Source organism: Gossypium hirsutum, chromosome A07 (genome assembly GCF_007990345.1).
Source record: "Gossypium hirsutum isolate 1008001.06 chromosome A07, Gossypium_hirsutum_v2.1, whole genome shotgun sequence".
Taxonomy (NCBI): domain Eukaryota; kingdom Viridiplantae; phylum Streptophyta; class Magnoliopsida; order Malvales; family Malvaceae; genus Gossypium; species Gossypium hirsutum.
Window position 1 is genome coordinate 6,428,458 of NC_053430.1, and position 26,211 is coordinate 6,454,668.

At 29.2% G+C, this 26,211-nt stretch overlaps 3 protein-coding genes across 5 annotated transcripts; 1 reads left to right on the forward strand and 2 right to left on the reverse strand.

The window, feature by feature from the left end:
- The first annotated feature begins 117 nt into the window (after window positions 1–117).
- LOC107926105 (recQ-mediated genome instability protein 1-like) lies at window positions 118–5,091 on the forward strand. The gene is given in 9 exon segments (XM_041118063.1): window positions 118–520; window positions 523–704; window positions 801–971; window positions 2,034–2,179; window positions 2,471–2,606; window positions 3,160–3,540; window positions 3,733–3,843; window positions 4,066–4,194; window positions 4,708–5,091. Coding segments are annotated over 9 exon segments (1,764 nt in total). The 5' UTR covers window positions 118–180; the 3' UTR covers window positions 4,876–5,091.
- LOC107926190 (11-beta-hydroxysteroid dehydrogenase-like 6) lies at window positions 5,052–8,087 on the reverse strand (the record flags this gene model as incomplete). The annotated part of the gene is made up of 6 exons (XM_016856984.2): window positions 5,052–5,419; window positions 6,193–6,357; window positions 6,436–6,567; window positions 6,860–6,945; window positions 7,598–7,790; window positions 7,878–8,087. Coding segments are annotated over 6 exons (1,044 nt in total), but the record flags the coding sequence as incomplete, so codon positions are not given.
- Window positions 8,088–16,574: 8,487 nt separating this feature from the next.
- LOC107926129 (11-beta-hydroxysteroid dehydrogenase) lies at window positions 16,575–24,957 on the reverse strand. Of its 3 annotated transcripts, none has more exons than XM_016856930.2 (6): window positions 22,839–24,957; window positions 22,558–22,750; window positions 21,887–21,972; window positions 20,356–20,487; window positions 20,044–20,172; window positions 16,575–16,956 (listed from the first exon to the last, which is right to left on the reverse strand). In XM_016856930.2, the coding sequence occupies exons 1-6, from the start codon at window positions 23,031–23,033 to the stop codon at window positions 16,705–16,707; spliced, it is 987 nt and encodes a 328-aa protein (XP_016712419.1). In that variant the 5' UTR covers window positions 23,034–24,957; the 3' UTR covers window positions 16,575–16,704. The 3 variants fall into 3 exon arrangements, with proteins under 3 accessions (XP_016712419.1, XP_016712421.1, XP_016712420.1); XM_016856932.2 differs by having other exon boundaries at window positions 16,575–17,013; window positions 22,839–23,318; XM_016856931.2 differs by having other exon boundaries at window positions 16,575–17,001; window positions 22,839–23,118.
- Window positions 24,958–26,211: the final 1,254 nt, after the last annotated feature.

The window sequence follows — 26,211 nt, forward strand, 5'->3', positions numbered from 1 at the left end:
CACTCGACGAGTCATAGGCCCAAATTTAATAAATTGGGCAGCCCACTCTAATTCGGGCAGAAAATTCGGGTCGGTATCTAATACGGGTCTCCATTTAACCCCAAATTTCCCGCCCGCCGCCCACCCCTATTATTTTTACAGTGGAGGGAAAATCTAAAATCCCCACAAATTTCAACGTCAATGGCGAGAAGACGACTAAGACTGCACCGCTCCTCCGATGAAGAAGACGAAGAACCATCACCACCACAAAAACAACTAGAAAACGAACCTGCAAATGAAAGCTCCGCCGTCACTAACCAGTCCGTGACTGTATCTCCTACTAACCCTAACCCCGACGAACCACTTCCAATCTCCGACGACGATTTCGTCGATGTCCATGAAAGTTTCACTCCTCCTTCTCCTCCTCCTCCTCCTCCGGCGGAGGAAATGGCTGCACCGGTTACATCAGTTGAAAGCTCTGGCTCTCCGATTGGGGACTTTCTTTTAAGAATGGGACTCAAATTAAGGAGAGAATGGCTGGATCTTGCGTACAAGGACTAGAGAGCTCGGTCCCTAGTTTTTCGTTTCTCGATGTTTCTGCAAAAGCTAAGCTTTGCTTTCAACAATTCTTGTTTTCTGATATGAATTATTCCGGAGGCGGTATTCTTCCGTCAAATGTTGATTCAATGCACCTTGTTGATCTCAAAGGACCCTTTGTCTTGCAGGTTCGGTCATAAGGACACCAAATATTCAAAAATATTATATAAATGAATGCTTTGATGTTGCAAATCTTTGTTCATGTTGAATTTGTATCTTTCTAGGTTGATGAAATCGTAAATATCAGTTGTCCGCTCAAAGGAAGGTATCAGGAGACACCTTCTGGGATTAAGAGGTGCCTTAAGTTATCCATGACAGATGGTGTTCAACGTGTGTTTGGCATGGAATACAGACCTATTAAAGATCTTCAAGTTTTGGCTCCTGCTGGATTAAAGGTTCTTCTCTAGTGCTATTGCTGATTTTTGTGTGGTATTTCTAATAGGGAATGCTAGTTTCAATATTGATGATCTTATTATGCTTGAGATATGTTAAGAGTCCAACTTGAAAACAACTAATAATAAGCGGAGGGGCTTAACTAAAATTTAATACTTAAGAGATGTGGGATAATGCCACTTAAACACTCCCCCTCACGTGTAGCTCACATGGTCTATATGTGCACAACTTCATCAGGGTTCGTCAAGACCTCACATGAGGTTAGGTAGGAAAAAAACAACAGAACAAAACCAGGATTCTGATGCCATGTTAAACATCCTAGCTAAAACTAATCGGTAATAGGTGGAGGGGCTCAACTTCAATATAAGACCATGGGAAATCTAATACGTAACAGATTGAGACAATGTCACTTTACAAGATAAATCATATGGGTAAATAGTTCCCGTCCATAATATGTTTAGAGAGTCCCTTTCAGAAGGGTAACCAGCGGTTGCATGATCTTCACATGATTTGGATGCATGAATTTGAATCAATGACATTTTGACAGCTTTTGGTCTTAGTTTCTGACTTTTGACTTAACAATTTGGTCATATACGGATCTTTTAAAATCTTCTTCTATATTTACAGGGTGATGGTGTGTGACATTGGATATAAGTTGTTTGCATGGCTACTTGAAGACAAGCTATGCTGTCTCATCAATTCATGTCAAGAGAATATTACCTCTACTTCATAAATTGTAAAGGATCCATAAAAATTCCCATTTTCTAAGAAAGAGTTTCTTTTACATTGTTCTGCAACGTTTTTATCTTGATTTGTATGATGGGACATACCTTTAATTTTCAGTCGAATGATTCATTACTGTTTCTCGCAATGAGTTGCTGTCCAAACTGCTTAATTTGTTGGGCAAAGTCTCTTTTCCTTTTACTGTTAGTACAACACTTAGATTAGCCCTTATTTGGTTTGCCACTGAAACATTTATTCATGTCAACCCATAAACTAAAACCTATAAGTCCTATTGATCTCCAAAGCTTTGATGTACTCAGGTTATATCTTTTATTCTGTAGGTTGCTATCTGTAATGTACATATACGACATGGGCTTATTGTGCTGGTCCCTGAAAGTTTACAAATTCTAGGGGGAGTGGTTGAGGACTTAGAAGCAGCACGACAGCGTCTTGTTACTGAAGTAAACAAGCCACCTAGGGGTAAAAGGTATTATTGAATTCCAAGAATGTATCTACCATTTCGTTTCATGTGCATTACAAATGTTTTTATGTTATCATAATCAAAATCAAAAGATATTGGCCTTAAAGGTTGTACAGTAAGGAGTATTTAGTTTCTAGTTCAGAATTGTGTGTTTGTAGTTTAATGATTGCTATTTAAACTGTTTTGAAACTTGGAATGATCTTACAGATTATGAATGAATTGATGAGCCCCAAAAATTTACTTTGAATAATGAATGTTTCATTGTTGCGAGTCCTCTTTTCTCTCTATCTTATGCAGAACAAAGTCAGGAGTGGTTCCTCCTTTAGCAACTAGAGCAACTCTTGCTGCATGGCCACCAAATGGTGTTAATGCTGTTGAGCCAACTAACAATTTAATATCTCAAATTCAGCTCCTCTTCGGACAGATGAAAGAGGTTGTTTATTATTTGTTTGTTTTTTAAATCAAATGCAACGGGTTGACTTTCCAAAGTAAAAAAGAAAAAAAATGAGTACACAAAAAGTTGGTTGCATGCTGTTTATGTTTGTTATAAATGTAATTTTGAGGGGAGATGTTGATCAATGCCTTTTTATGTATAGTAATATTTGAGAAGTCCTATAGAGCAGAAAATAAGATGGAAAATAGTGGGATAAAAAGAGGATCTTTCCCTCGTAGTTTGCGTTCTTTCTGCCTGATCTTTGACAACTACAGGCAGCTTAAATATATTAACTCTTAAGAGTTAAGCATTTACTGCTTCACTTGAGTTTAAGAACTGGAGGTTGACATTTCTCGTTGAAGAAGTGAGAGACTTCTTTTGCTTGGACTTCTCTTAAATACTTTTAGTTGGTGATACACCCTAATTGTTTTGCACCTGTTGTTTCATCACTTACTTAAAATTATGAGTTACATGAATTAGTATGACGAAAGTTTGAAGGCACATGAAATTTTATATGGTGATTTGGCAAATTGAGGACCTATTTGATTGATTCTATGACAATTTCTTCTTTTCCGTATATCCATACATTGCAGGTGCTACTTTGGTTTCATCTAGCACTGTTACTCTAAGAACTACAGAGAATCCTACTGCTCATGTGGGTGGGGCGAATGCTGTGCCTAATTCATCATCTGATGTTGCTTTGGATGTTGAGAGGATGCATATTGATAGTGTTCCCATTAGCAGAGAACATGCTGCATCAAACTCGAATTCAAGTATTGTTCCAGATGATGAGCTCATCCATATGGTTGATGTGGTTGAGCATCCTCTCATACTGTCTGGAGACCGAGAAGTACCCTTTACATACTTGGCTAGTTTGTCAGCCAAGTGGGCTGCCATTAAAGATAAAGCTACACATGTACAGGGAAAAATTAAGGTATCCGTAGTTTCCTATTTCTAATACTTTTCAATCTTTGATGACTTATATTTTAGCATTCAAGATTTGTCTAGCGATTTTAAAATGGATAACCCAGGATTAGTTTAGAATCGCCTTGCATCATATTTTTAGTTGGTTTCTAATATCTTATCTTTCTGAAATTTTTCTTAATTTTATGAAATATTTTTGTAGTGCTTTTTGACTGGTGTCAAGGGATTCCGGTATAAGCAAAGGACAACTTACGAGCTGCTGTGTTATGTTGATGATGGCAGTCTCATCTCCGAGATCCTTATTGATCACAATGTAAGTTTATGCTGAAGCAACACAACCTGGATTTTGTAAAGCAAATAGGAGAAACATGAATTTTCTCTTTTACTCTCAATATTGACTTGCTAATTTGCATCAATCCTCAATGTTCTCTCTCTTTCTAAAAACCTTTTTGTAGGTCTTATGCCTTTTTACCTGCAATGCTATGATTTTACTGCAACTTGAGAACTTAAATATGGTGGTATTTCTGAATTCCAGGTTGTGCAGAAAGGAATAGGTCATTCTCCCCAGGAGGTCACTTCTGCTCTTTCTTCTTCAGACAAACAAAAAGTTAGTGGTATGAAGGAGATTATGAGGCAGTTTCAGGCATTTTTAGCACATTTTGAGGTAAAGCTTGCCAATCTTCAACTTTTTATCAACAATTATTAGTTTTACTCATTTGGCTGTAATTGATCTGAGTCGAGCTAAAACAGCAAGAAACTAGAGCTTGATCAGGAATTTGCTGCTGAAACTCGGTTCGCTCAATTGAATATTATTATGGAAGCTCGAGCAAAGCTCGAAGTAAAATTAAACTATTTGAGCTTGGGTAGATTAAGCTCATTCACATGATTAATTTACTCAAGCTCAAGTTTGAACTTGTTTTATATACAGAAATATTATAGTTTAACAACAAAATTTAGGATTCGAGGTTTTAGTGCGTTCATATACATTAAGGGTATAGTAGTTAATAGTTTAAATATTATAACTAAAAAAACTCGTTTAAGCTTGTGAGTTGCTCAAATTGAACATTAAGATGCTTGATCGCGAGCACAAATGTCTTATTTACACCCTAGCTCTTGTAAATGATTGGTTTTATTGTTGGGTACTTCTATCATTATGTGCAAAAATGTTATTCTCCAGGGAATGATGCTTGTAGAAATAAACAAAACATCATCTCTTCCAATTGCCAAGGAGATGACCCAAGGCTGTTCTGCATCTGATGCACGGTTGCTTCTTAGAAGATTGAAGCCTCCTCCTCCTCGAACACCAGAGCACCGGTCATCGGATCCCATTGAGATATCCCCTTAATTGCCTGCATGTTACAACTACAACTGGTTTTCAAATTTCGTATTGGAATCCATGATCCTTTGTTTTGCATAAAAACCAAGGATCCATGGAGCTTCACTTCATTGCAACGGCAAACATGAAAGAAACAAGGCATGTATTTACATGGATCCATTGACAAATTTTGAGAAGAAAACTGGTTAGAAGAACAAAGACAGCTGCTAATTGATTTCAAATGTATAGATTGTATGATTTAACTTATGGAAAAACAGAAACTTCTATTTAAATTAAGTTCTTTATATATTCGACATCAAGGGAGAAGAAGCTGCTTGATTTCATTAACTACGTCGAGTATCTTCTTGCTAGGTGAATCCCTGTAAGAAGATCCAGGCCCTAATATCATGAACCGGTTCCACCCATCCATAATCTCAGGGCAAAAGACCTTCCAAAGTATGGTGGTCTCCATCCACGACGGCACCGTCAAGTATCTGTCCCCACGCCTGGCGCTTTCAACTATTGCCTTTGCACATTTCTCTACCGACTCTACTGGCATCAAACTCACCTGGACCTGCCACAAATTCATACAAACCCGTTACATTATAAATCCGAGTTCCAATGCAATTGAGAAACAACAATATTATTTGAACCAGATTGGACCAAAAAGTTGAACTAGTTAGACTTAAGAATTAGTATAAACCAATTGCGTTGAGCCAACTTTATTATTTTTTTGAACTTCTAATAAATTTTATCAAACTGGTTGAATCGTTTGCATTGACAAACCTCTAGTCGATCTAGTTCAACCAACGATCTGATTTGAAAAAAAACATTAAGAAAGAAAATGAAAATTCCATTGCTTCATAAAATAAAGTGAATCTACACTTAAACCACTAATTAAATTAATATCGTGAGTTAATCGAATAACAATTAAAAAAATAAAAATATTCATTGATAAAGTAAAATGAATATGTATTTACTATAAATCACTGACTTGAGTTAATGTCACGGTTAATTAAGTACCAATTTAATTGAAAAAAGACATTATTTTGAAATGATTTTATATATTTGATCTATAGAATGAATGTCATGAGTTAATAAATATTTAATTTAATTAAAAAATAAAAATACCCTCACTTATTAGAGTATTATTTAGAAAGTATTTTTGTGTTTTATATAAAAAATAGAAAAATATGATTGAAGGCATGCATTTTTGGTTTTCCACATTGACTCATTACTATTAATCTCATTTGGTTTTAGGTCTCACAATAAAGTGTATATTATTTAAGAACCATTTTAGTATCATATTGACCAAAAACGAGAAAGATCTAAGTTCAAGTTACTTACATCTCTCATTTCTCGATCAACTTCCAATCTGCCTTCCTTTGATAGGAATTTGCCTTCGGTCATCTCGGTATCAATAAATCCGGGCGTCACGATTGTGACTCCGATTTGAGTCCCAAATTCAATCCTCAATGTCTCGTAAAAGCTTATCAGTGCAGCTTTGCTTGCCTTGAATTATTGCATCAACTTCATTATTAGAATTGCTCAAAGTTCATATATAACAGTAATGATGATGAGATATCTTACATTGTAGAAGGCAGTTCTGGGTGCAAATACCCATCCAGCACATGATGATATCACTATTATCTTCCCTTTGCTCTTCTTTAGGTGTTGCTGTGCAAAATAACTGCTGTATACTGAACCCCAGAAGTTTATGTCCTGAGATAAGTTAATATTTAGTCCCTAAACTAAGTAACTTTCTCATCTTGCTACTTAAATTTCTTGTCAACATTAATCCCTAAACTTTGACAATCTTTCCCGATTTTAATCCATACTATGATATTGTACAGTATCATCACCTAAAACCTTTTTTTTTTTGAATAGTGTCACTTCTTCATGAAAACCGAAAAAGATTGTCAAGTCTAAAGGCAAATATTATTTTATCCCTAATTTAATCTTTAATCAATTTCATCCATTCATGTTGAATATTTAAAGCCAAATGATTGATTACTATAGCTGGTGAAGCCTTAGTGATATCATCATAATCTTCAAACAAGCAGACCGGAGCAACTCCAGCATTGGCGACCAAATGATCCACTGTTATCAACATTATTAAAAAAACATCACCAAATTAAGAATCCCAAGAGAAGTATAAAATCCGCAAAATATCATGAAAAAAGCCTTTATATTACAAGTCAAAATACATTTTTTTCTTTACTAAAATAGACATTTTTTTATTTTATTAAAAAGATAAATTAATTCTTATATATTTGATAAAAAATTTAAAAATAGTATTCATTTTTACCGTTAATGAATGACAAAATAATAGATAATTACTTACAAAATAAAAGTATCATAGAAACCTTTGTACTAAGAGTGTACTAAAAAAATAATAAATTAATCCTAATCCTTTTTTTCTAAAAATTCTTCTATTTATATTGTTAAAAACTGATACAATTGATAATGATATGCAAAAATATTTGACCAGTAAAAATAAATAAAATTTTTAATAAAATCATCCGTTTACTTTTTTCATCTAAAATAAAGAAATTAACTAATTTACCTCATAAAATACAATACGCCTCCTATAATTTAAGAACTTATGACCAGAAATTAAAATTTAATAGGAGTATTTTTGTTGTTTGAGTAGATGAACGATCAGTTTAATAGGGACTAATTTGGCTTTTTTGAGTAAAGAAGCAAATAAGGGCCTCCATGTTACATCATGAGGTGGTACAGTGCTTCTTACATTGTCCAAAGTGGTTCACAGTGGCATCAATAAGCCGCTTACAGTCATCATTGTTAGAGACATCTCCAAGTATGTGAACAGTTTCAGGTGACCCAATTATCTCACACACATCCGCTACTTCTTGCAGACGTTGATTTCTCCGTGCAACGAGTGCTAATCGAGCTCCTCTCCTTGCATACTCATATGCCAAATGCTTCAACAAAAAACCCCAACAATAATTAGTCCAATAATGAATAATCATATATATATGTATGTATTTAGGGATTGGTTTAGTTCAAACCTCGCCAATGCCGGAAGATGCTCCGGTAATAAGCACAACTTTTCCGGTCAAATTTTCTTTGAATAAGGTTCTGACAGTGGAGATTGTTGGGAAGAAACCGAACAACCGAAACAAAGCGAAAGCACAACCGGTGTTCTTTCTCTCCCTATAACTCCTGTCAAAAATTATGGCAAGCACAATAGCACAAGATATGTTCTCTAGCAACCTTAATCAACCACAAATCAACTAATGCAACCACAACAAAAATAAATAGAGACACCGGTATTTTTACGTGGAAAACCCCTTTAAATCAAGGGTAAAAACCACGGGACTTTAGAGTCTGATCAAGAGTTCCACTATCATCAAATGTTCAACTACAAGATCACAATATCAAGCCTACAACAAGCATTCAACTCCGACAAGGCTAACAATATGTAATCTTTAGCAAAAGAGAGAAAAATGAGAGAACATCACCAAAAAACGCAGCTGCTGAAAAATGGGTATTTCCGACGCTAAAAGACTCGGATGAAAAATCCGACCGTACAGAGTTAAGAACACCTTATCGCCTAGCTGCTGTCCAAAAATCAGCTCAATCGAACCACGGATGGACCTTCGATCGAAGAGTTGATCACTGCTGCACCAAGCTTGAAAAACTGATTTTTCTATTCTCTTTTTTCTCCAACGAGCTTCAATTTCACTCTCTTTCTCTCTGGATGTAATTGAGAATTTTGCTCTCAATTAAGAATGCTGCCCAGTCCCATGTTAAAAGGCCAAAAAATTGGCTTTTGACAAAACAAAAAAGAAGGCAAAACATTGTGGCAGAAAATATGGTTTTTCCCACATAGTGGAACCCATACCCAACAGAGATAAGGGAGTTGAGAAAACGATATTGGTGAAGGAAGAAGAGAGCAAGAAGGGATATAGTAATCACGATAACATCCATCAACTTATCGGCCAAATCCATGGCTTTTTTCGGAAATATTATTCTTTGAGATGGAAGCCAGTTTCTCAAGATTTGTAGAACAAGTGAAATTTCATGGCTTTCAAGGTCTACAACTTTTCGCAACGTAGCAGTTTTGCATGTAGGGAATTCGACACGTACCTCCGTTTTTTTTAATGTTTTATTTCATTGCGGGTTTGGGTATTAGGGTTGTAATTGAAATCAGCAGAGCCCGAATTCTGTTAATTTCCACCTTGAATTTGAAGATGTTATAATTAATTTAAATTTAACAAAAAAATAGATTTAAAATTTTAAAATTTAAAAATTAGAATGATTAAATTCTTAAAAATACAAATACATGGACTAAATTCCTAATTTTCAAAAAGTATATGGATTATACGTATATTTTAAACTACCAATTTTTGTACCGAAGCTCCAATTCGAGCTCGACTTGATAATTAAACTTAGGGTTAATAATATATATTAAGGGTAACATTGTAATTTAATAATATAAAATATGAAAAGTTCGATAAGACTCGAGAACCATTTGGTTAAGTATTACTAAGCTCAAATTGAGATTGACCAATAACTTGGCTCAATAATTACCGAATCAAGTTCAAATTTTTTCTAATCAAATTCGAATAGCTTTCGAACACCAATATCTCATTTACACCCCTAGATAATATTAGATAAGACTATATTATTAATTAACAATATGTTAAAGTTCGAGTTAAAAAATATCAAAAGAGTCCTTAAATTTTATCCTTTTTTAGTAATATATTTTTGTTTGGGCATCATTTTATTTGGTTTTTTTTTTCGTTTTGGTATCCTTTGATTTGTCTTGTTTGATTTATTTTTCAAATTCCTTACTTTTGTTTTTAAATTTAGTCATAATGAAAATTTTAGTTTTTAATGTTTATATTTTTTAATTTGATCTTTATTATTCTTTTGAGTTAAATTTAATTCTTAATTTTTAAAAAGAGTCGAATTTAACAATTAACTTTTGAAAAAGAGTCAATTTATTTTTTTAATGACAATAATGATTAAAAATATTAAAATTTTAAACATGATAGCCCATATAACAATTCACATGTACTCCATACTATTTTTTTATTTCAAAATATTTTATAAATTTTAAATTATTTGATAACCTGATAGTGCCATGTTAGTATGAACTATAAGGAAATTAAAATACTGATTACTATGCCAACATTGTAAAAAATTAATGTTTTAATCAACATTTTTATTAAAAAAGTAATTTTATCTTTTTAAAGAATTAATAATTAAATTTAACTAAAAAAATTTAATTAACAAAAAATATGAAGGTTGAGCTAAATTTATAATTATGTGTTAATTTTATTTTTTTTAAATATGGAGATCTCCACCCCTCACCACCACAACACAATCATATCTGTTGAAACCATTTTTAAAAAAACAAGGATCGACTTTATATTTTGAAAAGAAAACGAAAATTGGGAGTCGCCACCAATCCTTTTTGTTTAGGTGTGATCGGATCACCTAGAAATTTGGTCATTTTAATAAAACATTTTGATTTACTAAAACAACGATTTTGGTCTACGAAATTTGAGTAAACGGGTTTGGGATTCGGTTACGTACGAGGAAGGATTAGCACCCTCGTAACGCCCAAAATTGGTACCTAATTGATTAATTAATGTCTTAATATCGAAATTTAAAAACTCGAAAAGAATTTAGAACACGATCCCTGTTCTATGTTGATCTATGCGAAGAATTTACTTGAGTAAATCGAAATGGATTCCAAAAACCTCCTTGTCCCGAAATAATAAAATGCTACATCCAGTACGTTGGATGCGACATTTCAGACCCTCGGGAATAAGTTGGTCTTTTGATTTTCAAAACTCACGTGTTTTAATTTTAAAAGGTTATTCGGTCATTTGGATCAAACAAGAAAAATCGAAACCCAGTACGTTAGGGCACAATCTCTCGAATTTCCAAATACAGAACATTGCCTTACTTTGAAAATTTTTTATTTCTTAAAAAAATTTATCAAACATAAATTTAAAACAACATGGGTTATTTTGAAGCATAATAAGAAGATAATCAATCATATTTAAACATAGTGCATATGGTAATAATAATACATTAATACAAAAATAATTATATGAGTCAAGTATATATGATAAATAAATGAACGTTATAACAGCACTAATGTACTATAACAATAGCAATGTTAGCCAACTAATCCTAACAATAAAACATACAAAATGAATGAATAATAGCAATGGAAATATTAACAAAATAATAGACAAATAAAAATATAAATATAAGAAAAAGGTTTGTAAAAATATTGGCGCTAAAACATAAATAAAATTGATGGCCCGATTTATATTAAAGCATATATAAATGAATGTGATAATAATAATAATAATTCATAATAATGGTAGGAATAATATATACATGTATATATATAAGTAAAAAAATGTCTAATTTTAATGACATGAAAGAGGTGATAAACAAATAGATGAATAAATTAATAATAATAGAATAATAATAGATAAAAAGATAATAATAATAACAAAGGCGTAAATAAAATAATATATATATATAGCAAACAAACCAACAAACAAATGAAATGAATATATAAGCAAGGAAATAAATAAACAAATAAAGAATAAAATAAAATCCTTGAAGGGCTGAAATTCAAATAAATAAAGAACCAAATCGGGATTAAAATGAAATTTCGAAATCTAAATTATAATAAACAGATAATATAAAAAATAAGGACTAATTCAAGACTAAAATGAAATTAACAGGGGTGAACTGCAAAATAAAAATAAACTAATGAATAAATAAATAAAGGATCAAACGCGAACGCGCGAGAAATTGGAGGCATCAAAAGGGAAATTACTCCCTGATCCTTCCAAACGTAGTGTTCCAGGAAGCCTCAAAAAATGGAGGATCAAAATGAAAATATAATAAAATCTAATGGTAAAAACTAAAAAAAGAAAGGAACAGGATTGAAGCACGCCGAAAAGAGGAGGGACTAAAAGGGTAAATATACCCTTAGTCCAAAACACGCGGATCCTCTATAAGATCCGGGTCGGTTCGCGCGGGTTCCCCTTGAACGACGCCGTTTTGAGGTGTGTGGGGGAACAACAAAACATTGTCGTTTTGCATGGCTATTAAAGCCCTTTTTTTCTTAAAAATTTTCATTTTCTTTCTCTTTTCAAAAACAAAGAGCAGCCCCCTGTTTATGCTCTGCTAGGGTTTATACACCCATCATCGCCACCGCCGTGAAGCCACCGTAGCTGGTGATCGGGGTCGTGCAACAGGGAGTTTTTGAGTTTTGGGCCTACAAAATTTAGACCATTTACATGTTAATAAATCTTAGATTTTTACTCATTTAGTTTATTTTTATAAATCGGACCAAGCCGAAATTGGCCTATTACAATATCTACTATTAACCCACCATTCACCAACCCCAAACAGCCAAGTAAGCACTCTCACTCCACAAACCTTCATTTTCAAAAGCTTTATTCATTATTTAGCTTCTGAATTATATTGGTTTCTTATTTTAGTATTCAAGTATCAAAACAGAAGTGAATATATAGTTGAAAAGCTTGGCCTTCTTTCTGATTTGGTGGATGAGAAAATCAAGGAAAATGAAAGGAAACTCTGGGATTTCAGGAAAATTCTATTTATTGAACACTGAGATTTATTATATGCATGCAATTTGAGAGCTAACAAAACATAAATTACACTGATATTTGAATCATTCAAATGGGATACGGGGAGAGGGACGGTGGGGGGAGAGGCACGAGCAGGGAAGGTTTTTATTTTATTTTTGAAAATATTAATGTATTTTTATATTTTTTTTTGAATTTTTTAGAATTTTGATCAAATTGAGAATATTTGTAAATTTTGAGAGTTAATTTTTAAAATTACTACTAAATTGATATAATATGTAAAAGTTGAAGGTTAAATTTGTTATTATACTTATTTTTTTAATTATCACGTTAACTTGATGTCTGTGACTTTAACAAGAGTGATCAAAATGTCAGCACTATGTAATGTAGATACTTAAATTGTAAATTTTTTTATTTTGAGTGCCTAAAATGAAAATTTTTTATAGTTAAAAGAGAATATCTATATAATTTACCCTATAATTAATTTGTTTCAAAAGAAAATTAAATATCTACAATCATAAAAACTTTTATCTTTAATTCGAAATTTATAAACTTATGTATTCAAAAAATAATGATTTATTTGATACATTGTAGTAAACTTTTTGTAGTAAAATATTATAAAAATTATTAAAATATATTATCTTTTGCTAATTTATTTATTTTATCAATATTCTATAATCTGTGTATGGTATATTTTATAAAAATAAAACAAACTTAATAGTTGCTCATTAATCCACAAGTACAACTCCATTAGGATTATTTCTTCACTAGAAACCAACTTTATTTGGATTTTTTTTTTAATCATTTTTGTCGTAACCATTTTTTTGAAAAAAAAACGGGTATCGATTTGGAGAAAAACGAAAACGGGAGTCGCCACCAATCTTTTTAGGTGTGATTGGATCACCTTGTAAAAGTGGTTGTTTTTAATAAATGGTTTGATTTATTTAAACAACAATTTTGGTCCACGTAAATCAAGAAAACAAGTTCGGGAGTCGGTTACGCACAGGGAAGGATTAGCACTCTTGTAACGCCCAAAAATTGGTACCTAGTTGATTAATTAGTGTCTTAGTGTCGAAAATTGAAAACTTGAAAGACTTTGAAATACGATCCCTCTTTAAAAAATGCTCAAATGTTAAAGACCTTCTCGTCTCAAAATATAAAATGTCACATCCAGTAAGTTAGGACACGACATCTTGAATTTTCGAGAGCAAGCTCGCCTCTTAAAGTTTGCTTATTTTAACTTATTAAAAGGATATTCGTTTGTTTAGAGTAAACGAGAGAAATCGAAACCCAGTGAGTTAGGGCACGTTTTCTCGAATTCTCAAACACCGAACATTGCCTTTTATTTTCGAAGAATCTTATTTCGAGGTAACAAAATGTCATACCCGGTAAGTTAGGGCACAACACCTCGTATCTCTGAGAATAAACATTTTTCAAAACTCGTATCGCGATTTAAAAGAGTATTCCGTTATTTAGGTTAAAGGAGAAAAATCGAAACCCAGTAAGTTAGGGCACGATTGTCTCGAATTACCAAATACAGAATATCACTTTTATAAAAGAATTATTTTAAGGCGCCGAGTAAAAAATATAATGTGATTTATAGTAAAACATAAAAGCAAATTACGGTACTAATACGTAATAATAAGCGCGACAGTGTCAAACATAGTAATACGAGCAATTATGAAAGGTGAAACAATAGCAAGGCTAATAAACAAAAGCATGAGAAAAATGAAATGATCGAATACATAAGTAAATTATCGAAAATAAAAAATGAATAAAACATGGAACAACAAATGGCAATGATAACGAAAACGATAACAATAATAATATAAATAATAGTATAAAGCGATAATAATACATATAGTATTAAACATGATAATAATAGCAATAATGTAAACATGGAACATATATATGTAAAATACGTAGTACTAGATTAAAAATAAAAATATAATATTTATTGAAAACAATGATAATATATACAAGAGTAACTTAATAATAACGATACATAAATACGTACATGCACGTATTGAAATATATGTAATAATAGAAATAATAATAAGAATATACGTGATATTAAAATATATGTACATGATATAGTTTTAAGAATATACACAACATGCATGGTATTAAAAATGGTATTAAAAAAACATAATACATACATATAAATATTGATAAAAAAATGCTAATACTAATAATAATGGTCATAGTAATTACAATAAGGATGATAACAATAATATTAAAGTAAAGTAAACAAAAGTAATCCCGTATATCAATATATATATACATGTAATGAAAATACACACTACTATATAATAATAATAATAATAAATATATATATACGTGTATGTACATAAAAATATACACTAATATATAATAATAATAGTAATAATAATAATATTAAAATGCAAAAAAGTAAACATGATATAATAGTAATATTAAAATAAAGTAATTAAAATAATATTATATATAGAAATCTACATACGTACACATGTAATAAACATACATTAATCAACAGGAAAACAATAGAAGTGCTAATAAAACTAGTATTAGAATAAAAATAAAAATAAATGCAAACATAATAATATAAATAAGATAAATAGAAACAATCAAAAGCAATAGAAAGGATATAATTGAATCTGAGAACACAATTTTGGGGTAAATCGTAATAAATAAAAGAAGAGAGGATTAATTCACACACGCAAATAACCATGAAGGACTAAAACGGACAATAGCCCTTTGTCCCAAAACGCGCAGCTTCAAAGGGACCAAATTGGAAAAGGAGTCAAATTCCTGGGCATAAATTAGAAACAGAACAAAAGAAATTTAAAAGCAAGAAATTGCGGAAGGGCTAAACGCGCAAATAGCCCTTCCGCCAAAACAAACACGCGGATCTCTTCCAGGCAGGTCAGGTCTTTGGGTCGGCACCTAAACGGTGCCGTTTTTAGGTCTGGGTCTGGCACGAAAACGGCGCCGTTTTAGTAGGCTATAAAAGCCTAAAATTTTCCAAAAAAATTTATTTTCATCAGATTTAAAAAAAAAAAAGCAGGAGAGAGCTCCCCTCTCCTCTCCTATTCTCTGCAGATGGCGAGGACTCCGGCCACAGGCCCGATCATCGCCCGCCGTAGGTGCCGACGGTGGCCGAAAATCGAAAAAATGGTAAAAATTTGATTTTTTTTTTATTTTTTAAAGTATATTTATAATATTTGTATATATGGGTAAATAGATTTAAAAAAAAAGAAATCAACGATAATAATTAAATAAAATCACCTTGGGCTATTTTGATTTTGACTCTCTGTTTGGGACTATTTTTCTGCTTGGTTTGTTATTATTTGCTTTGAATCACTGTTTGTTTACATTCAAAAAAGAAAAACTCTTTCCTACAATCCGGTTGTCCCCCCTTTACATAGAATTTTTAAAGGCTTTTATAGCCATTTACAAGTTGCTTGTTGATGATTATATCTTCTCTCCGCAGGTGCAAGTTGGTAGTGGTTGGAAATGGGTGTGTTGGTGGCAGACAACTGGTAGAGGAGTAGGTGGCCAAGGTGGGGCGACGGCTAGGTTTCATCACCACTTTTCTTTGCTGAAAATTGTTTAGGTTTGGGCTAGGTTTTTTTTTAATTTTGGGTTTGGATAGTTCTAATTTGGGCTGGTTTTCGGTATTGGGTTTGGGTAGGTTTAGTTATTGTAATTGGGTAGTGAGAGTTTATTTCAAGCCAAAATTGGGCTTGCACAATTTTCATCCTTATTCTTTTGAGTTAAATTAATCCTTAATTTTTTAAAAAGAGTCAACTTGTTTTTAATAGAAATACTAATTAAAATATTAATTTTTTAATGATGTTGGCATAACAACTCACATGACATTTCACATATATTTTATATTGACACAATATTATTTATTTTATATAAAATATTTAAAAATTAAAAAAATATTTGAAAAACTATAAAAATTCAAAATTTAAAAAAATCAGAAAAAAAAACATAAACTACATATAAATTTCCATACATATTATCATATTTAAAAATTTAATGTTTTAATCAATAATTTAAATGAATAATTTTTTTAAATAATTTAATGATTATTCTATAATTTTTAAAATTGAATAGTTAAAATATAAATTTTAACGACTTAAATGTAATTTATCTAAAACTTTAATACATAAAACAAAAAAGTACGAAATAAAATGTACCAACACGAGTCATCGAAATTATTGATATACGGAAAGATTAAATTTTATTTTCTGAATCAATCAGATTTTAATTCCGTTGGTATGAAGCTTTTAGGGGGTGCATTAAAGGTGTGTGGTGCAGTTTTCTCTGAAGTAATAAATAAGAAGCGATTGCAAAATTCAACCAGGTCAGGGCACATCACTTTCAATGCATAAAGTGAGTTAACCCATGATGGCTCCACCACGTACTTATCTCCTCGGCATGCACCCTTCACTATTGCTTTCCCACATTTCTCTGCTGATACCATTGGGATCCATCCAAGTGCTGCCTATACCCACCATATGTTTCAATCAAATGTCAGCACACCAGTCCACTGTATTTGTTACTTCCAATGAACAATGATAACAGGAAAGAAAAACAAAGTTTAGAAATGTATGAATTATCAATTTAAAATCTATTCAAGTTTATCCATTTGATTTTGGATTTGGTGAATTTAGATTGGATTAACTCAAGTTCTAAAAATTTTGGTTAGGCTGATTTTATATTTGGGATATCTAACCTTGGTTTTATACTTCAATTTGATGATTCAATATTTGAATTTAGTTTTAAGATTCAAGTTTGTAATATTTCTATATTGTACTCGATCGTCGAGTTAAGACATCAAAATGTCACATTTATTCTGAATAAACTATTGAAAATTTTAAATCAATGTATTATATTATTTATTTAATATAGATCATTAACTAATTAGTAATAATTAAATCTACGATAGAATTAATTATGAGTTGAAGAAGCTCATTAAAATATTTACAATTGATCAAATGTAAAACTGTAAAGTTCATAAAGATTTTTAAACTGTTGTCACAACCAACGTTGCGACATGACGAACTTGTCATCGTGACATCGTCTCTATTTTCTTACAAGTTCCACGCTTTATTTTTATTTATTTATTTTATATCATTATCCGAACCGTATTCAGATATCATAACCACCACTTCACTTTACATGTCATCCACTTACATCTATTTCTAATCTCAAGTAGTTATAAAAACATGATATTCAATCAAAGATAACAAGGTTTATAAAATTAACACAAATATTAAAGTTTTACAAATAAGACCATTGGAGGACTTGCACTTGCAAAATTAGTTTACCTGTATATTTCATATTTATTTCTAAATTGTGTCAATCAATTTAATTCTTCATAAAATTTCAACAAAGAATTCAATATTACATCAATTAACAATCATTTACTTATTATTTTATCAATTCATTTAAATCATACTCACATGTATTAATCATTCCACCACCTACAACCATTTCGAAACATTTCAAATTCATCTACTATATATACATTCATATATGTTTTCCTCCTCCACCTCCACCTCCACCTCCACCTCCACCTCCACCTCCTTTCTATTCCACATCATTTATGTATAGATTTGTTTGAATCTTTAGCTTTTAGTATAACATGCTTATATTGAACATTAGTTATAATTCCAATATTTATTTATGTGTTCATATCAAAACTATCCACTTGAGTCATAATTACTAAATTATTTACATCTTGATCTATAGAATTTGAAATTAAGATTGATGTTTTTGAAACTAGACTCAAATATCTTTTTACCTTAAAATTTTCAAAATTTATAATTTAGCCAATAAGTACATTAAATTCTTCAAACTTGTCCCTATTTTGCTGCTTAACAGCTTCGACCTTTTTTTACTAAAAATTAATTATCTCTTAGTACGGGGTTTGCTGCTTGACAGCTTCGACCTTCTTTACTAAAAAATAATTATCTCTTGTGAGACAATGTTGATAACCAATTTTATAACACTCTCCTTTCCTTTCTCTACAGTATTTCCCATCACTTCATCTTATTTTCCTTCACTAACATAACATCATTTTCATATTTTTTTCAATAATATCAAACTTAAAAATATATTGAAATCCTGATGTTCTTACCTTATCCTATTAATTTCAAACTTTAACTTAATTTTCTTTCTCCCCCAACTTTCATTTTCTTGAATCCAATGTAATTTTCTTGTTCTCCATAGTCTCCTTATCACTTTTCTCTCTTCGTGATTATGAAAATTCCTTGAAATTCTAGGTGAAATGATAAATTTTTGATAAAAGAACCAAATTATAATGACAACAAAGTTTTCTTCTTCTCTCCCCTTTACTCACGTTGAAAAGATGAGAGGATCTCTTTTTTTTTTCCTTCTTCATCTTTCTCTCCTTTTATACTAGCAATTTATAATAAAATATCTAATTAAAATATTAATAAAATAATATTTATCTTATTAAATAATTATAAAATATCTTCAAAATATCTCCAACATCATCATTGTCTTCTAGAGTTCTCTTTCTTTCTAATTGACCATTTTATCCTTTATGATATTTTAAAATCATCACTTAATTTGATAAAATTATAATTTAGTCCTTCACAATTCTTCACCTATTCAATTTGGTCCCTACATGCCAATTTCATATCATAGTAAATTAGATTATTTCCACTTTTGGTCCTTCAAATTTTTTATTTTTCCACGCTAATTCTCTAAATTTTGTATATTTACACTTGAACCAAAAACTTTTCACATATTTATGATTTAGTCCTTACTTTAAATCAATACACTAAAATCTACTTCTTAATAATAATAATAATAATAAATTATTAATTATTATTAATCAATATATTATTATTAATCAATATACTAAAACCTACTTCTTAATAATTTATTATTATTATTTTAATACTCAATATCCTCTTTTATCATCTTTATATCTTTTCCTCATTTTATCGAGAAATCAATTATACATCATGTCATGCTTTTTAATTTAACTCTTTTTTGATATATTGCGCCTTTCATTTTCTTTGATCTTATATCTTATTTCACTAAGATTTTATCTCATATTATTGACGACTAAGGGGATTTTGAGGATGTAACAAAGTTGATATTTAATTTTTTTTGTTCAATTAAATACTTAAATTTGACTTTTTAATTTAAATTAACACTTGCAATAAATGATTTTATTTGAATAAATTTAATTTATAAAGTCAAGTTCAAGTACTAATATGATTTAAAAGATCAAATTCATGCAACTACCTAATCGGAGAAAAAAATAGGTATTAAATTAAATATTAAGCCAAGTTTAAGCACCTAATTAGATAAGAAAAACCTTAAGTACCGAATTGAGTCTTGAAGACAAATATAATCTTTAAATTTGATCGACTTTAGTTTTGAATTAATCAAGCTGAGTTTTTTGAGTGTGGGTAGAATTGACAGGTTTTGTTTGGACAAAAATTGAAGGTTCTAATTTAATCTTAGAATATACTTTTTCAATTATATATTTCTGTCAATTTAGCTATCAGTTTTTGCATCAGAAAATATAAAAATAGATGTATGAGTGTACCTTTGCAGGTTCGTTTTGTGACAAAGCCGACTTGACCAATCCCGGGGTCACAATTGTTATGCCAATGTTGGAATTGCCAATCTCGGTTCTCAACGTCTCGTAGAAGGTGATCAATGCTGCCTTGCTTGCCTGAACCGCAAAATATTTCATATTACATTTGTATGGTAGTGTTGGATGATATAGATTGATTAGTCAGATTGAGAATAAATTGAAGTATTAGTTTAGAGATTGGTTTAACTTATGATCTAATTTTGAAAAAGAATAAATTTTGGGTTAAATAGAGAAAATGACAAAAAAAGAAAAATGGCTTACATTGTAAAAACTGAAGCGTGGGAAAGGATACCATCCAACGGAGGAAGCCATGACAATGATCTTCCCTTTAGTTTTTCTTAGGTGTGGAATGGCGTAATATGTGCCATATGCCACTCCCCACAAGTTCACGTCCTACAACATATGGAAAAAGTATACATTTAAATTTATTAGTACATATAGCGTATTTAAGATTTTTATATATTTTTTAATTTTTATATAAATAAAAAATAAATTTATATTTGAATTTTTAATTAAGTCTTAGTTGAATTACATTATGTAAAAAGACGTAAATTTAAGCATGCTTAAACACATATTATTTTTCAATTTAAAGATTAATGATTATGAGTTTAAATATAAAAATTAATCCATGTAGTTCACTCTTCACATTGAGTCCCCTATATTTTTATTTAAAAAAATCTCATAATAAGTTTTTTTTGGCTTTATATTTATATTTTTTTTGTTGATCCTTTCTTTAGAATTTATAAAAAAAATAAAAAATATATATTTTCAATAAAAAAATCCTAAAAATTTTAAAAATGATAAAAATTTTGAAATTTATGGAAAAAAAAAGTATCAATTATAAATAACATAAAGTTCCAAAAGTTCAAAAGGAGTATATTATCTACTTTTTAAATTTAAAATTCAGATTTAAACAAATATTTTTTAAATTATATTAAAATCCAATTTAATATTAATCAAAGGAATAGCTCTTGAAAAGACATTATTACCATAAAGAACACATTTTTCCAATTTTTGAAATTATATATATATTTCTTGAATTTTAATATATGTTTTTAAAAATAATATATCTCTAAATAAATGTAGGATTTTTATAGAAAATATAAGAAATTTATAAATTTTTATGCTCTTGTAAAAAATAAAAACAAAATTGGCAGAAACAATATGCGTTAAGGGTTTATTATTATTATTATTATTATTACCTTTTTCGTAATTGTAAAATTGGATGAGAAAATCATGATTTTAAAACCTATATTTAAATGAAGAAATATAGAGAATTAATGTCTTGAAATTAAAATATAAAAATTAAATTTTAAAATTTAAAAAAATACATCGAACTCTTTTATATTTAAACCTATATCGAATGCATCTATATAATTTTATGTATTGTCAGTAAATTAAATAGGGACAACAGCAAAGTAGGCAAGGGTTATAACTCCATAAAATAAGAAAATTCTATTTTAACCCCTTAAAGTTTATAAAATTATAACTTAATAGTTGTAAAATTATAATCTACCCTCAAATAATAATAAAATTTTGATTTAATCATTTTAAAAACTATAAAGATATGATGATAAAATTAAAATTACAGTCTCATAAAAATATAAAATTTAATCTCAATCCCTCCCTAAAAAGATTTTTTAACTTCCCCTAAACAAAATGATGACAAGTCACTAAATATGAAGTTGAGTGTACTTATTTTTAAAACTTTTTGATAATTATAATTTGATCCACTGTGCTATAGGTTTAAAATGTAAATTGAGAAGGAATTAAAAGAAGTAATATATCTTACCAGAAGATAAGAGAAATCAGAGAAGTTTTGGATTTCCTCAAACAATTTTACTCTTGCAAGGCCAGCATTATTAACCAAGTGATCCACTGTTCCATGCATGTTTCAAATTTCAATTATAAAATAATCAAGAATCAAACAATTTAACAAAAGGGACAAAGGTCGAATTATGATTTTAGTCCTTTAATATGATAAAATTTAATATTTAATTCATATACTTTAATTTCAACATATTTCAATCCTCTTTCTTTTAGTAAAAAATTCCACTGTTTTGTATAGGTTAGTTCTATGACCTGACATATTTGAAGACTAAATCCAAAAAATACCTTAGAGGAACTTACACTAGGAATTAAATTGTATTTTATCTATTTATTAAAAAATTAGATAAATTAATCCTTATACGTTAAATCAATGAGCAAATAATTAGTCCTTTCCTATAATATTTTTATCTATTTGTATCGTTTAAAACTTAAAAATTAGTGTAGCTAATGAAATAATCAGATAATGATATGCGACGTACCACATATACGTCATGTTGGTATATAAAGATAAGTTTATAACAAAAAAATCAATTTACTTTTTGACTTAATGGCACTTTTATGGACTAAATCCCAAATCTGAAAGGAACTAAAATAAAAATTTGACAAAAAAAAAAGTGTAAAGTTTTAACTTACATCGATGAAAATGCTTGATTGCTTCATCAACAAATTTCTTGCAATCTTCTTCCTTGGAAACATCAGCTGTAATGGCAATAACATCCGGAGATCCAAAGCTTCTAACATTTTCCACAACCCTTCCTAGATGATCCCCTCTTACGTCCACCAACACCAACCGAGCTCTTCTTCTTGCATATTCATAAGAGATTTGCTTCAAAAAATGAAAAAAAAAAAATTAACCATGCATGCAATAGTTATAACTCATTTAGGAATTTAAGATTAATTATGGGATATGAAACCTCTCCGATCCCTGCAGCTGCACCAGTGACGAGCACTACTTTTCCAGCAACATTTTCACTGGTTAGGAGCCTTGTTATGAAGTTGATGAACTTGTAAATAAGATAAAGTGGATAAACAAGAAGGAGAACAATGAGCATAAGCGGAGGCACTATCACATTCATGATATTTGTAATCACATCTATATGATTAGCCATTGATATTGCAGCCAAAGAAAACTCAAGAGATGTATAGAGAACCGAAAATGGTGGTTTGTTTTACACTTGTTTGTAGCGATGTTTTTATAGAGGGTTAATGTCTCATACGGGATTTTAACTTTAAAAAACAAATACAAATAATTAAAACTTTATAGATGTATCGTCACATAATTTATTGTTAATGTATAACTTACCTATATGTACATTATCTTTATACATACTAATATGATTAATTATAATTTTTATCAAATTATAAAATAAATATTTAAACATTAAAATATACTTAAAATTATATTGTCACACTGTACATATATTTGATGTGCATCAGAGTACGTGTCATATGCTTTAAATTGTAGAGTTGAAACGTAATAAATGTAGATGGGGCACTATGCCATATGAAATCAGACAAAATCTCTTGATATCCCATAGAAAAGGTTATCATTGAAGTTACAAAAAAAATGACTGTGGTGGATGGAGTTGGCATCATCATTATTATGGTGGTTGTTGTATGAGACACATTTTATCTTCATCTACCAAAAAAGGAATAATGAATTTAAAACATGGATGAATTGGTTTTATAATATAATGGGATTTACCTTTTAAATTTTAAAAATAAAGTTGCTTTTATATTTTCATAAAATGATTTTTTTTCCAAATTTAAAGTTTAAATTAAATATTTTTACTATTAATATTAAAGAGTATTGATTAAAATATAATATTAAATTATATATTATAATTTTAGGTTGAAATAAAATATTGTAATAGTTTTCATTTTCATGAAAGTTGCATTATCATTTCAACTTTGACTTAATTATTTTTTTATAATGCAATAATTAAATTTTAGACTCAAAATTATAATATAAAAATAATCATATTTGGGTTAATAAAGCAAAATTTAAAGACAAAAAAATTAAAACGCAATAATCAACTTTTTTTAAATAATATTTTACTTATTCATATAAAAATACAGTTATAACTTTATTTAATATCAAAAACAAAGAGTGGGAAATATATAATATATAGATTTTTATTACACATGAAAATTTTGAGACTCTTAAAAAAATTATTTTGAATAAATGAATTTATTCCTATATGACTATAATTAAATTATAATTAATTAAAAAAATTATAATATTTAAAAATTTCAAAATACTTAAATCTGTTGGACATGCATTTTGTTTATGGGAATGCTCCCCACTTTTTTTGCTGCCCAACTTTCACATCTTACATGTGTAATTGTAAGATATGTTTTGGTGGTTTTTTTTTTTAATGGGAAACCACCATCATAAATTTCACCTAACGTTAGGGTAGGAAGTACACATTCCAAAGTGTTGATATTGGACTATTTGGATCATATTAAGGTTCTAATATGTTATTAATAAGGTTCTAAATTTCACCTAACCATTTCTCACTTTAAATAAGGTTATAATATGTTATTAACATTTTAAATTTAATTTATATAATTTAAAAATTATAATCCAATCACTATCATCATCCTAAGTAATTTTTATTAAAATTTATCAATTGTTATATAATAAGAGCATGGTCAACTTATGGGCCAAGTCCATGGCTTCTTTTGGAAATGTTATTCTTTGAGATGGAAGCCAGTTTTTCAAGATTTGTAGAACAACTGAAATTTCATGGCTTTCAAGGTCTACAACTTTTTGAAACGTAGCAGTTTTGAATGTAGGGAATTCGACACGTACATTGAGAGTTTGGTAGGATTAGGGTTGATTCTCAATACTCTTAATATCAAACTTGAATTCCATATTCGGTTTAATTAAATTTATTTATCAGTTTGGTTAAAATATGCTTATAGTTGTTATATTTATATTTCTAGGGATTTAGTTTTTCTTTTTTTTTTTTAATTTCAAAATTTTTAATATTGTTATTTTTTTAGTTAATTTTATTGCTGTGACATTTTAAAAATAAAAAAAAATTGATCATGTAATTAAAAAAATATTATAATTAATTTGACTTTAAAAAAAAAGCTTAAATTTTCAAAATCTAAAAAGTAGCTAGAGGGATTAAATTTCTAGACTTACAGGTACATGGACTAAATTCCTAATTTTTGAGAAGCACATGGGCTATACACATATTTTAACCTACCAATTTTTGAGAAGCACAGGGTTAATCATATATATTACGAGTAACATCGTAATTTAATAATACAAAATATGAAAAGTTTAATGACTCGAGAACCATTTCAATCAAGTATTACTAAGTTCAAATCAAAATAAAAGGTAACAACAAATCATTGAAAACCTAAAAAATTGAAGAATATTGGTAAAATTAGTATTGAGTTCTTTAATAATTTTAAAAATTATTATGCAAAGGCATAATGATTTTTTTACCTTCCAATTTTATAAAAAAAAGTCATTTTAGTCATTTATTTAATTTTTTCACTTCTTTTAATTTTTGAACTTGTATTTTTTATTAAATTATTTCAAAATAGATGGAAAAATTAATATTTGTTACATTTATTGACGCGGCATACATGCGGATGACACGTCAACATATAATTAATTTTTTAAAATTTAAAATTTTTTATATTTTTAATACTTTTTTAAATAATTTAATTATTTTTTTAATTTTAAAAATTAATTAAATGTTTACATGTCATTCATGCATATGTCAACAAAATAAAAAAATATTAATTTTTCTATCTATTTTAAGATAATTAAAAAAAAGGTAAATTTGAGAAGCTAATTATTTATGTAGTTGGATGATAAAATACATCATTCTGCCTTATCCAATTTATGTACCTCTAGCGTTGAAAATTTCCTTTTAATCGTAAATAAGTCAAGTGTTCCATTTTCCCATTGTATAGGAAATCTATTGTTGATCTATGGATCATGGAGGCTCCTCTAGTGTGGTATGAGAACCTTTCGCAAAATTTTTTTGGTAAAAACAATATTAAATTAAAAAAATTAAGCTAATTTAGAATATGAATCGAAATGAAGTTTCAATATTTAGGTTAGAATTCAATTAAGTTTGTTTTCTAAATTTATAATATATTATTTTTATATATTATATAATTTATCACACATAAAAATTAAATATATAGTAATATATAATATTATATTGTACATTTATTAATTTTTTTAAGTTGCTTATCTATAGTTTTAATAAATAAAAAATATATAAAATTATTAGATATTAAATTAAAAATAATATA

Coding starts and splice junctions, on each gene's coding strand:
- LOC107926129 (XM_016856930.2), bottom strand. CDS start 23,033: ATGGCTAATCATATAGATGTGATTACAAATATCATGAATGTGATAGTG. Junction 20,488..21,886: donor CTGATTTCTCTTATCTTCTG/GTAAGATATATT, acceptor CATATGTTGTAG/GACGTGAACTTGTGGGGAGT. Junction 16,957..20,043: donor CACAAAACGAACCTGCAAAG/GTACACTCATAC, acceptor TGGTGGGTATAG/GCAGCACTTGGATGGATCCC.